Source organism: Papaver somniferum, chromosome 11 (genome assembly GCF_003573695.1).
Source record: "Papaver somniferum cultivar HN1 chromosome 11, ASM357369v1, whole genome shotgun sequence".
Lineage (NCBI taxonomy): Eukaryota > Viridiplantae > Streptophyta > Magnoliopsida > Ranunculales > Papaveraceae > Papaver > Papaver somniferum.
Genome location: NC_039368.1, coordinates 75,772,938 through 75,785,552, shown reverse-complemented (window position 1 = coordinate 75,785,552; position 12,615 = coordinate 75,772,938). Strand labels below are relative to the sequence as shown.

Genomic DNA, 12,615 nt, shown 5'->3' with positions numbered 1-12,615 from the left:
GAAGAGTGCGATGGTAGAGTGGGTTGATTTGTTTGGATAATATTGCCTAATTTGGTGTACCGGAAGCACAGTGTAGGCTGTGTAGCGCGTTCTGTCTGTTAATTCAAATAATAGTTAAAGTTCTGTATCTTAACGTGTCTAATTAAGTGTGTTTTTGGTGTTGCACAAAAGAATAATAGGTCTTAGTGTTATACTAGTTTGAAAAAATTGTGTAATTAGTGGAGCTATATCTGCTGTTCGACATAGAGATCACCAGACTACTTGGAAGCATTGTGCTGTGTCGATGATCAATTCATCATTTGCTGTGCATAGTTTAATGCCAATCTTTTACGATGATGATTTTGAGTGAAAGGGGTTTTATTGAGCCATTTTGGTAATGTTTTCAGTTGGTAGTCATCTACAACTAGATTTAGATCCTTTGGGCCGTTCTATGATACATGGGATTTACCTGCACACTAGGAAATGATTCATTTTCCATGTCACTTGAATTTCTCATAACTATCTCCACTTTTTTTTTTGGTCATGCTTGAAATGCTGCCCTATTTTCGTGTCACACCTGTTGATTAGATTTGTTTACTTGTGTCGTTGTATTAGCTATTTCAAAGACTCTTCTTTTACATAGTAGGCTGGATGCACCTGAAGATGAATCAGCCGCTAATTCTTTAAGATCCTACCACCCAATTTATGTATATATGTGTACAGGGAGGTGTTTTGGGCATCAATTATACAGATGTTTCCTTTGGGCAGTGGCTTTTGAGTACTCGAACAAAAAACTTTCCTATTGTTTAATAATAAGTAACAGTGGTGTGACAAGAGTACATGTAAGCCCATGTAAGGTGCACCATAACGTTCTGTGGTGAGAAATAATTTAGTCATCTGTCATCAGTATGCTTAAGGTAGGAAGTTTTCCTGATGAGATGTTAAAGGTAGACAATACAGAACGCCATACAGCTGTAAGTTGATTATGTGAATTAGACCATGTATTGCCTTTTTTAAGATTCAAAATACCGCTAGTCTCCTTGTATGTTAGTTTGTCCTGTCATCATATGCTTTTTTACTTCAGTTAAATATCCAAAAAGGTGGAAACTCATTCATTCAATGGTTGATGAATTTTCAAGAGTACTGTGCGTTTGATACCACATTTTTGTCAAGTATTAATAAACTTATTGCACGGTAATGATCGCTTTAGCCTTCTTATTAAACTCGTTGCATGGTACTAATCGCTTTAAACTTCTTATAGGTGACAGAACCTATATTTGGAAGGAATGCACGGAAAGAGGTTGCACATGTCTGGAACAAAGCAGTGGATTCGACACTGGGCCCTGTGATTGCATCGCTTAGCTCCCGTGGCTGGTAACACCTCTCATTGGTTTCAGCATTGAAGGGCTGTTTCTCTGCCGCCATGGCACCACACTAATATACTCTTTGTTTGTATTTTGTCGTCTCTTACCAAGACCATGCATCTTGTTCTTGACCCTGCTATAATGAGGCCTACCTTTTTTTTCTTATCTCCTTGAATGGATTGGTAAATGACCATATGTTATTCGATTAATGATTATTAATACATATGTTATTAATGATTATTAATACATATCGGCTTTACCATTTTATTAGAAATTATCTACCTTTTCTTGTTTTTTTTGGCTGTGCTTACAATATTAATAATTATGTACCTTTTCTTGTACTTTTCTGAAAAGAGAAGAACATAGCCCAAAAATCCATTTTTTTTCTTTGGAGAATCATTCAGGACGGAGTGGGAGTCTTGAACAAGATTGGTGCATTCACAGCCCCTATGTTAATAAGCCCATAAAAATGTGTTCGTCGTTGAAGGTGTTCAAATGGAGTGCAGATTAGGCACCATGGTATGTTGAGTGATAACGGTCAAATGGTCGTGTCTGGTTTGTTACACTTCTTTGTGATGTGCAGCAAACAACTTAGTAGCATCATGATTTCTTAAAAAGTCTTTGCTAATTCTGGTGTTCCTTTTGAGATTTTAGCTGAAAAATTAGAAATGGTAAGCAAACTTGGAAAAAGAATGTGTTCGTTCATCATCTACTATTGCCCACACAAACATCAGCTGTTACACTTGTTATCTTCACAATTTACATTCTACACGAGACCCATCTAATCTAAGAAAAATGGAATTTTCTGCAAGGGAAGTCTTATTAGACTTGTTGGGTCATGCAACTGAGACAGATACCTTGTCACTTGCATCACAGGCAGCGGCACGTTCAGCTCGTTCACAGAGCCACTCTACAATATAGTCAAAAACCAAATCCACATTCTCTTGTGATTCACCAACCAATAGATGCCACATACCAGGGTAAATTTTTATTGTCTTATCCTTACTGGCAGCCTTCTTGTACAATTCCTCTGCACAAGCAGGATCAGAAACAGCATCATCTCCACCGTGAACAATCAACAATGGCACTTCAACATCACCAAACCTCCTCTGCACCTCTCTACAAACCCTTAGCAACTCCAATGCTGTAGCTGCTCGAAGAGCAGCCTGAGTACGCTGCGGGCTGGCTGTTGCTAATCTTCTCTTCCATTCCTCCTTGAACGACACGTTGGGGATCTCCCTGCGAGCTGGAACCACTGACATAGTTGGAGCCACCCATGCTACTGCAGACAATAAACGTTCCAAAGTCCATGTTGGTTTAAATTTAGGACTAATTCCACACATAGCACCATTAAGAACAATACCATCCCACGGTCTACCACGACGAAGATGAATCAACAGCGCGATAGATCCACCAAGGGATTCGCCGTAAAGAAAAGAAGGGAGTGACTGACAATGTTCTTCCCTAAAGGAATCAAAGAAATCAATACAATCATCAACAACTGGGTTAATATCAGGTATGTGGCATTGAAGACCTTCAGAGAATCCATGGCCTTGGTGATCAATAGCACACGTAGCGAAACCAGATTTTGCGAAATGAATAGCTGTGAGTTGAATAAACCAGTTGGACTCTCCTGTAAAGCCATGAATGACTGCCATTACTCCTTTAATCTTGGTTGGTGGAAGTGGAGTCCATGATTGTGTGAAGAGTTTTAAACCTCTTGAGTTTGTAATGTAGGAAGAAGAATGAGTTACCGAATGACGAGAATAGAATTTGGTAGGAGAAAGAGATCCGAATAGGCTCTGAACATTTGCTTCTGCAATTGGATGCACCATTTTTCTTTCTTCTCTTGTTATGAATTCCTGCAGGTAACGAAAAGACCTGGTTTGATATAGTTGGTGCACTGTCCCCAGCCGCAGGAGGAATGCTGCAAAATCTGACCCAGTTTTTGTCTTTTTTTGCAAAACTCAAATGGAGGGAAAAAGTTGTTGAAAATGAAGGAAGATCGATTGATGGTTCTGACCTCAAAAACAGACTAGATACGAAAATTTTCTTTTTGTCAGCTAAACCTCCAATGGAAGCGAAATTATTGGAGGGGAGGGGAAAATGATGATCCTGACCTATAAATAGGTCTACATACAAATTCCTATTTCCTTGCAGTGCCTTCAATAATATTTAAAGGGAGAAAGGTGAAGGGGGCACGATGATTCTAACCCCAAAAAAGTCCACATTCAGAAGTTTTGAGGTAAGTTCTAAGTTGGGGCTGGGGCACGTGCTGAATTCGCCAACCTTGAAAAAGTCGAGTGTTATTACCGGCGTCAATGGATTTCATGCGGACTTGGAGAATCTGTTGACTTGGAGACGCGTATTTGATTTTTCAAACAAATGGAATATGTAAGCCTCTTAGAGCGTACACAGTGGTGCGAGCATAACTAAAGACCAAAGACTAAAAAAAAGATCAAATTTGGTTTTAGTCCGTCCTGTGACGTAGCGGGTGACGAGTAAATTTGGTCGCGCGTTGATATAAAGTCAGCTTCATCGTCCAGCGTAGATAAAGATTACGCCTGGCATGGGGCGTTGATAAAGATAACGCTTGGTATGGGGCGTTGATAAAGACAACGCCTGTATGGGGCGTGAACTATAGCAACGCCTGGTGTGTGGGACGGAGATTATACATTCGCCCGGGTTCAAAAAAAAAAAAAAAAGGGGCGTTGATAAAGACAACGCCCCAAGCAAAGTTTTGTAAACTTTTCAAATTTGGGTTCATCACTATATCAACGCCCCATTCAAATTTGGTGTCAGGCGTTGATTATACCAACGCCCCATCCAGGCGGACATTATACCAACGCCCCATGCCAGGCGTTGATTATACCAACGCCCCATTCAGGCGGACATTATACCAACGCCCCCATCCAGGCGGACATTATACCAACGCCCTGCATCAGGCGTTAACTTTACGAACGCGCGGCTACAGGCGGACATTATACCAACGCCCGTCGGGTAGATGGACATTATATAAACGCCCGACTATATTTGGATTTGGTCTTAATCGCCGACCAAATTTGGTCCGAGTTTTACTCTTTGATCAAATTTTGATCGATGGTCCGTCCCACTACGCCAGCCCACTCGACACCAAATTTGGGTTTAGTCGTCCACTGCAGTTGCTCTTAGGGCTGTGAATTCTCTTATTTCCTTCTTCCGGAATCCCAACCCTGAATCCAAGATTTTGAGAGCGGAACGTTGCCGGTCGAGAAATGGTGAGCCGGTAGAGACGTTCTATATCAATCGATAAGTTGATTAGCGGGGAATCTTTTCTGTGTTCTCCGAGCAGTTTTACCGATTTATTTTTGAGCTCATAAAAAAACGAAAAGTGTAAGTCGAGTGGGGACATTTCCCACCCACTTCTTCTTCCACCGACTAGACCACACTTTCTTCTACTTAATTGTTTTATTAAATTTTGTATGACAAAATCCTTATGGGAATTCCATACACCGAACGGAGTTCAATGTTCCGAGTCTTCCGACCATCAAATTAATTAGTAATTTCTCCTAGTCCAGTCCTCACGTCACTTGTCGTTATAGCTACACATTTTCCTGTCATTTCAGCCTTCTTTCCCTGTCTGGGTAAGAAAATCCAGCACCTGTTGGTCGTGTCCGGATAGTTTTACATCTAGGATTTATATATACGACATATAGCATTATTAAGAGTGAATTTCTTTTTATTGATAAATTTACATCTTCAGATAGAAATCTGAATCTGAAGATAAAAAGAGAAACAAAGGAAAGGGATCTAAAAGATCTTTTCCCTAAAATTCTTGGCCCATTTTTCTAAGATTCTTGGCCCATTGATGTCGTACTCCCACTTCTATTTGTTCATTCAATTACAATATTCTAATTATAGGAGGGTTCATAATTTGGCGTCAGGAAATCAAGAATAATTATTCTTTCGACACAAGAAAATGGTGAAAATTTCTTTTCTTATGTCGAAAATTAGAAAGATAAATAGTTACTCCTATAATAAATAGGTTGTTCCTTTCATTTATTCGTTGCTTTATATTCTCCTACCACTTATGCTGATTATCTACTCTTATTCGAATTTGATTCCATTTTTCTATATATAATAAGATATTTTTTATTTCATTTGTTTCGTGGCATTTTCCAATTTGACAATAGTGAGATAGTACCGCAACGCCGATTTGGATTGAAAAAGGGAGTTGGATTCACGTCAAATAACGCGTTCTTCATAGGAGGTAAAATTAAGGTTTCTGTTTAATTTGGTGGAGTTATTTCATTGTAATTCGAGAACAGAATCACGTTATGTAGGATTTGAACCTACGACACCGGGTTTTGGAGACCCACGTTATACCGAACTGAACGAAGAGCACCTTCTCATCACAATAGATAATACCATATAAGAATTATTATCTTTGTACGCCCAATAAACTTTTCATGTCTATAGTATCATAATGTATGTCCAATTTGATCAAGTTTTGAATGACTTTCTATTCATATATTTCATGCGTTTCGAATATGAAGGATCATTTCAAGCTTTAGACATAGGTGCTATTGAGATCTTGTGAGAAATGTACTGAGGAAAGAGAGCTTTTCTCGAAAAACTCCGGATATGCGAGAAGATCTGAAATTCAATCCTGCCCAAATTTTCCTCGGGCATGAATCAGATCTAAAGCTTACATTGCTTTTTGGCCCTGCTACACTACTAAGTCCAAGACAAACTATAGACACCGCGAATAATAGTTTTTTAAGGATGTATGTCGTCCAACTAGGCCCTTTCTTGACACAAGTTTGTCATAACGTTGGAGCTATGACGAATGTGTCTCATTGTTTTGTGAGACGATTTGACTTCCCTCATTGTACATGCCTTAGAATGTTATACTCATTATGCAACTTTTCACAACAAAATAACCGTGGCGTGAAGGGTTGTTCATAAGGAAAAATTATATATGTGTGGAATAAGTTCAAAAATAACTTGAGAGCTAAAAAATTTAGCTCTCCACTTTTAAATCTATTGATTTCTTTTCTGGTTCCCACTGTTAGTTCAAAACCTAATTAATAAATATCGAATTATTAGATAACATATGAAGGTCAAAGAACTTTTAGGCTAAACCAATTTATATAGGTATTTACGAATTACCAAATTATTTTGCCTATATATTATTAGGATGGGTCATCACCATATCACCTTTCTCAATCACTTTTTTGAATTTTAGTTGCACGGGGATATGAGAGAAGATTTTTCTGAAGCATGTCAAAATAATTTTCCAACATCTAAATTCTTTGCCAATATCAATATATTAAAGTGGTAAAATAAGTAAGTAGTGACATCATTGACCAACCTCGTCAACGTCAAATTCTTTACCAATAAATGAAACATCTAAATTCCTTTTTACTTTTAATTGCACATGAAGACATGAGAACAGACTTTGTCCCACTTAAAATGACGTCAAATTAATCATCCAAGAATTATATATGTTATTTGTTGATTATATTCCCGTAATCATAGATATATCAATTTAGTCCCTAGACCATGAAGATACATGTTATTTGTTAATTATATTCCAAATATTATATATGAATTCCATTTAAATCATAGTAATCCAAAGTTAAATTCTGTTACAAATGATTTCTTTTATAACTCCATCTATGTATGCCGTTAAGAGATCACAAAAAAAAATGATTTCTTTTATGTATGTAACATCTTAATAAAAGAAATGATTTAAATGAGATATCTTTTATAAAGGAAATGGTTTGAATGTGATGAGATATTGCACGTAAGACAAAAGTATTGTGAACTCACCATTATGTCAGAGCTGAAAAATGGAGGAGAGGTCAAAGGATTACTCATTTAATAGACAATGAGCATAACACTAAGTATTTCATAAGTTAGCAAATGACAACAAGATAAGAAGTTTTACCGGATTCACAGGTTTATGGTACAATTGCAAATAATGAGGATGAAACTAAAACTGGAACTGTGTATTTTTTTTCTTCAAAATATATTTCAACCTCATATGCATAGAGCTGTCAGTCATGACCACATGCAACTATCTACTTTTTCAGAAGAGTTTAAGGTTTGGTTAGAGAGAGATGGATAAAAAATAATGTCTAGTTATTTTTAAACTCTCGAGGAAGAGCAAGGCCCCATGACCTGATGGTTTTCCAATAAGTTTTGATGTTCTATGTCGGGTTAGATTTTATGGAGGTTTTGAAGGATCTTCAATACAAGTGCTACCTTGATTGAGATTGAAAAACACCTTATTTGTTTTGATCCCAAAGAAGGATCCAACAAAGGAGATTAAGAACTTGGGAAAAATTATATATTCTTGTACATGGAGTGTTAGATTATCGCTTGGTCGAACTCGCAAGTTATGTTATCTCAACCATGTTGTCAATATTAGATGTACACAACTATAATTTGATTTCTAGTCTAATTCAAATCTCGGACTAGGATTAAAGTACGGTAGTTTAATGTCAGAAATTATTGAATAGCCATCGAAGATTGAAGCACAAACGAAGACATTTGGGATAACTTCATCAAAAAATAGGTATGTGAATACTGTCTTATCCTATTTACTCATGAAGTATGTCATTCTATCTTATGAGACTATATTGTATGTTTTTAGTATATTTAATATTTCAAAGAAAAAATATTTTGAGTTCGAGATTACCTTGGTTAACCTCTCGAAATATGATTCAAACAATGGATGTTCATAAATAATTACTTCCTTTGCAATCCTAGTTAGAATAATTTATTGTTCATATACTATTTTTATTTTGCCCAAGAAACAATGCATATTGTTTACGATTATTGGGAATGTTTAAAGCTGAATTATCCGTGAAATAGAACTGCTTGGTCTGAGGTATACAAACTTGTGTATATTACCTAAGTTAGTATGAATTCGACGGACTGTAGAGGTATACAAATTTGTATGTATTAGAAAGTTCAATGTTCTCTTTTATCTGGAACAAAAGTGCCCTCTAAAAAATGACCATTTTCTTTTGGCTTGTTGCTTACTAGTGGATTTCCCGTGCCATAATAGCACGGGGGCGGAAGGGGTGCTGGTACTGTGGTTAATGCCTACGTGGGTGTATTGGGTCGATATTCATCTTCTTCTTTTTTAACCGTGAATAACCTGTGCCATGATGGCACGTCATTGGTGGTGGTGGCCGCGGAAGCGTCACTGGTTGCGGTGGTTGGTGTTGGTGGTAGTTATGAAGAAGGTTCAGATCAAGTAAGAGAGATGGAAAAAACTTGATTACCGGGTTACCATTTTTTCTCTTCCTCATGTGCTTACAGAACATCCATGTAGTGTGTGTCACGGTATAAAAAAGAGCATAAGCAAGAGTAAACCGAAATACTCTAAACCAAAGGATTGAAATGAAAAATTAACCGAACACAGATGTACCTTCTATATATCAAGGAAATCCTAAGATTTAAATACTGCAATCATATGCCGATAACAAAATTTAACAAATTTTTATAAGACAACTTTCGAAAATTTAAGTCCCAAATTTTATCAACATCATGTAAATACTTTTCTTGAGAGTATGAATAACAAAAAAAAAAACCGGTTAAGTGGGAGTTAAGACCAAGGAATAGGAAGCAGACATCCCAGGGGAAAACCGGTAGTGGGAAGTTGGCAATCTGAAGCTAAAGTACAAATTATTTATTTATATTACTGCACCTTCGAACAAATCAATAGATTTTGCAGTCCGTCTTACTTGGGCACATACAATAACATATGCATGAACAACAAAATTAAGAGTCTTTTGGGAAAAGACGAGGGTACCCTAAATATACCTCAATCTAAAACTTTTCCTACCTATAATTCCTTTCTCCAAAAGTGATTGTTTATGGACTGAGTCGAGAAATGAAACTAATCGGTTCACACTTCATGTGATCGTCTATGGATACGAGATCGAGACAATACAACAACGAAGTATGTTTACTTGATAAAAGGTTCGGACTTAACCAAACACAATGGGATCACTTATCAAGTAAATAGGAATTAACGTTTTGTGTAACTTACTTTAATTATAATGCGGAAAATGAAAGTAAATGACACAACAAGATTTTGTTAACGAGGAAACCGCAAATGCAGAAAGACCCGGGACCTTCTCCAGAATTGAATACTCTCAGGATTAAGCCGCTACACAAAATTAAACCTAACTTCGTATAGTTGAGACCAAGCAACTAAACCTATGGTTCACCTAGTTCCGTCTGTATTCCCATGCCTCCGACTTATGAATAAGTCACGTACTTGGAATAATTCCTTTGGTTCATATTCCAAACAGTTAGGAACAAAAAATATGTTTGGTATCAACTCTCTTCAACCAAGTGATATGAGTTGGACAAAATCTCTTTTGTTTATCTTAACATAAACTCCTTCGTTAGGTCCTTAGATCTATCTTATGTTCAATTACCAAAGTAATCGTTAAGATTGTGTAATCAACACTCTTAATCCAAAGAATTGTGTTGATACCGATCTACTCAACTAATCAATCCAATTCTATCACAAGGATAAAACCGATTATAGTTGGATCCTCTTTTTACCGAAACAAGTATTGTGCACGCCAAAAATTATGAACCTCAAATCAGATATCTTCAATATCTTCTTTGTCTTCATATCTTCTTAGATCTTCAATAATACCTGCACACAATCACTTGAATCTCTTGTGATCAATCACGCACAAAACGGAGTCTGTTAACAATGGATTATCACAAGATCGTCTTTAGAACTAACAACAATCTAAAGATCCCTGTCGAAACTATGAACTAGTTTAAGTGAATCTTATATCAGAAGAGAAGATCCCCAAGCATAAAAAAACTAGGTGAAATCAAAGTTCAACCATCGTTAGTCAATCAAATCAATTGAAAACAAATGATAAACCGAAATTATCTAGCTTCCCACCAACGATACTAATAGAGCTTCTCAATCCCAAACAATACTTTAAAACGAGCGGCCGTAAGAGATCCTCCTAATTAGGTTACTCTCCTCTCCGAATAGGCGGCTTCACCAGTAGCAGCACAACAAGAGGTAGTTTGCTGTTACGAAGGATTAGTTTGCTAGAAATGCAAACTTCAGTATTTATAGACAAGGAAGTTTGGACACCAAGTAATTTCCAAAACCGAAAATATTCTCAAGATATTCATTAAATCAAAAATTCGGTTTCCATAATTCCTGGAAATGCTCTGTCCAAAAATAATGATCGAAATCTCTTGGAAAATCTCTAATTAGTAAATGCACATTACTAATTCTTATTTTCTTAAAAACGAAATTAATAACCTTAATTAAAATATTCTTAACTTATTTATGTTTCGATCCTGGGATTGTCTTCCCTTATCTATTAAGGAATAACTTTGAACAATTAAAGATTAACATTCACAGCACGTGTTCAAAGTATGTCGACATCCTTATTTTGTAAGTCTTCTTTCATACTTACAACCTTGAAACCAATTTGCCACACTTCCAAAAAAGTTTAGAATTGGTTCATCTAACTTTCAATAACTATGCGATTGATTAAGAACACTCAATCACAAAACATGGGTGTAACAGTTCTACCAAAACAAGTTTCGGTTCCACCTCCACGTGAGTACTGTGCTTAGTCACACTAGCTTTCCAAAAATTCGGTTGACTAGGTACTAAGATCGGATCCCTACATATATATGGTATCTAACTTATATGTGTTGCACATGTCCATAGGATCGGTTTCCCTTTGCCTAAAAACGTGTTGCACATGTATAGGATCGGTTCCCCTTTCTGCTATAAACTTGTTGCACCTCATACAAAGATCGATTCCCCTTTGTGATGTACTGCACCTCTTACTAGGATCGGTTCCCCTTTACCCATATTTGGTCAGACATAAAATACCAAACTCGATCATACCATCACAGATGATTACTTAAGATCGATTTCACTAATAAAAGTCATACTAATACATAAGTCATGCCTTTGTGAATAGTTTTACCAAGAACACAACAAGTCATGAACGGTTATACTAATCACACATATTGGTTGTTCACAAGATATGCAATGAATAACAATACCAATAATACATGGCAATTTACTTTTCGATTCACAAACCAAGTTGATGAATTTACTTCCTTAGAACACATGTAAAACATTGTTCCCTAGGATAAAATCCTCACCTCATACCCTTACATATTCACAATAACATTTAAACGATTATGCCGATGTCTTATCTACAAAGTTTAATGGTTAAGCAATAAACCTCGTATTGTATTCCTTAATACTATGTCTATCTAGAGTTCAAAATATCACTAAACTCAGTTTTGTTTTCAATATGCACGACTTGAAAGATACGTTAGGGAATGAAACAGTTCAATTCAAATATCACTAACCTCAAGTGGAAGGATGATGTTGTGTTGTAGCTCCTTGATTCTTCACATATTCAAGTCTTCGCACTACTTGTAAAGTCTCATATCCTAATACTTTCAAGCTAATCTATACGAAGTTGATTCTAGTACATAATCAAGCGACTCTTAACATGAGTTTTGATTCACTAAAATATGACAACCAAACTTGACAAACCAACGTTTGGTGGGTTCAACCGAGCTATGCTCTAAAAATCTCCCCCTTTGTCAATTTTAGTGACAAAACTCTTACATCATATGGATAAAAAAATTACAAGAATTCATTACACATAAGCTTGATTCCCGAATTCAACAACACAGTAATATGCATACATTCAATCATTAAAAATGTCGTTGTTGACATTATAATAACAAAGCTAATACTCCCCCTAAATGTGAGATAGGTAGATTTTTAATCCATACGTCTTTTTTATACCAATTAATGATATGTTACTCCCCCTTAGTATGTGCTTTCACTCTTTCGTTTAGATAAACGTTTAAGCACAAATGTTCTCTTCCTTAGTGATTCCAATCAATATAAAATCAATGCCAGTATCACTTGTTTACTCCATATATTTCTCCCCCTTTTTGTCACAAAATGACAAAGAAACGAAAAAATAAAGGACAAACCGAAAAGAATCTTACAAATCTCAAGATATACTTGCAACCTGTAGAGTTAATCACGAGGGTTCCACACACCATTTTTGATAACCAATATCAAAAACCGAAACTACAAGTAGTTTTATTTTGATATGTTACCAAGGAAACAATTGTCCGGAACAATTTTCCCATTTTAGTTTAGCGAACCCAAAATCAACTAAGCACCTTAGTTCCTTTGCTAAACCAATTGTACAAAAACAATCGCTTATTCGAAAGACCA

At 36.3% G+C, this 12,615-nt stretch overlaps 1 protein-coding gene across 1 annotated transcript; it reads right to left on the bottom strand.

Moving 5' to 3' along the window:
- Window positions 1–2,024: 2,024 nt before the first annotated feature.
- On the bottom strand, window positions 2,025–3,464 carry LOC113323184 (caffeoylshikimate esterase-like). The gene has a single exon (XM_026571459.1). The coding sequence runs from the start codon at window positions 3,176–3,178 to the stop codon at window positions 2,180–2,182; it is 999 nt and encodes a 332-aa protein (XP_026427244.1). The 5' UTR covers window positions 3,179–3,464; the 3' UTR covers window positions 2,025–2,179.
- Between the last annotated feature and the right edge of the window lie 9,151 nt (window positions 3,465–12,615).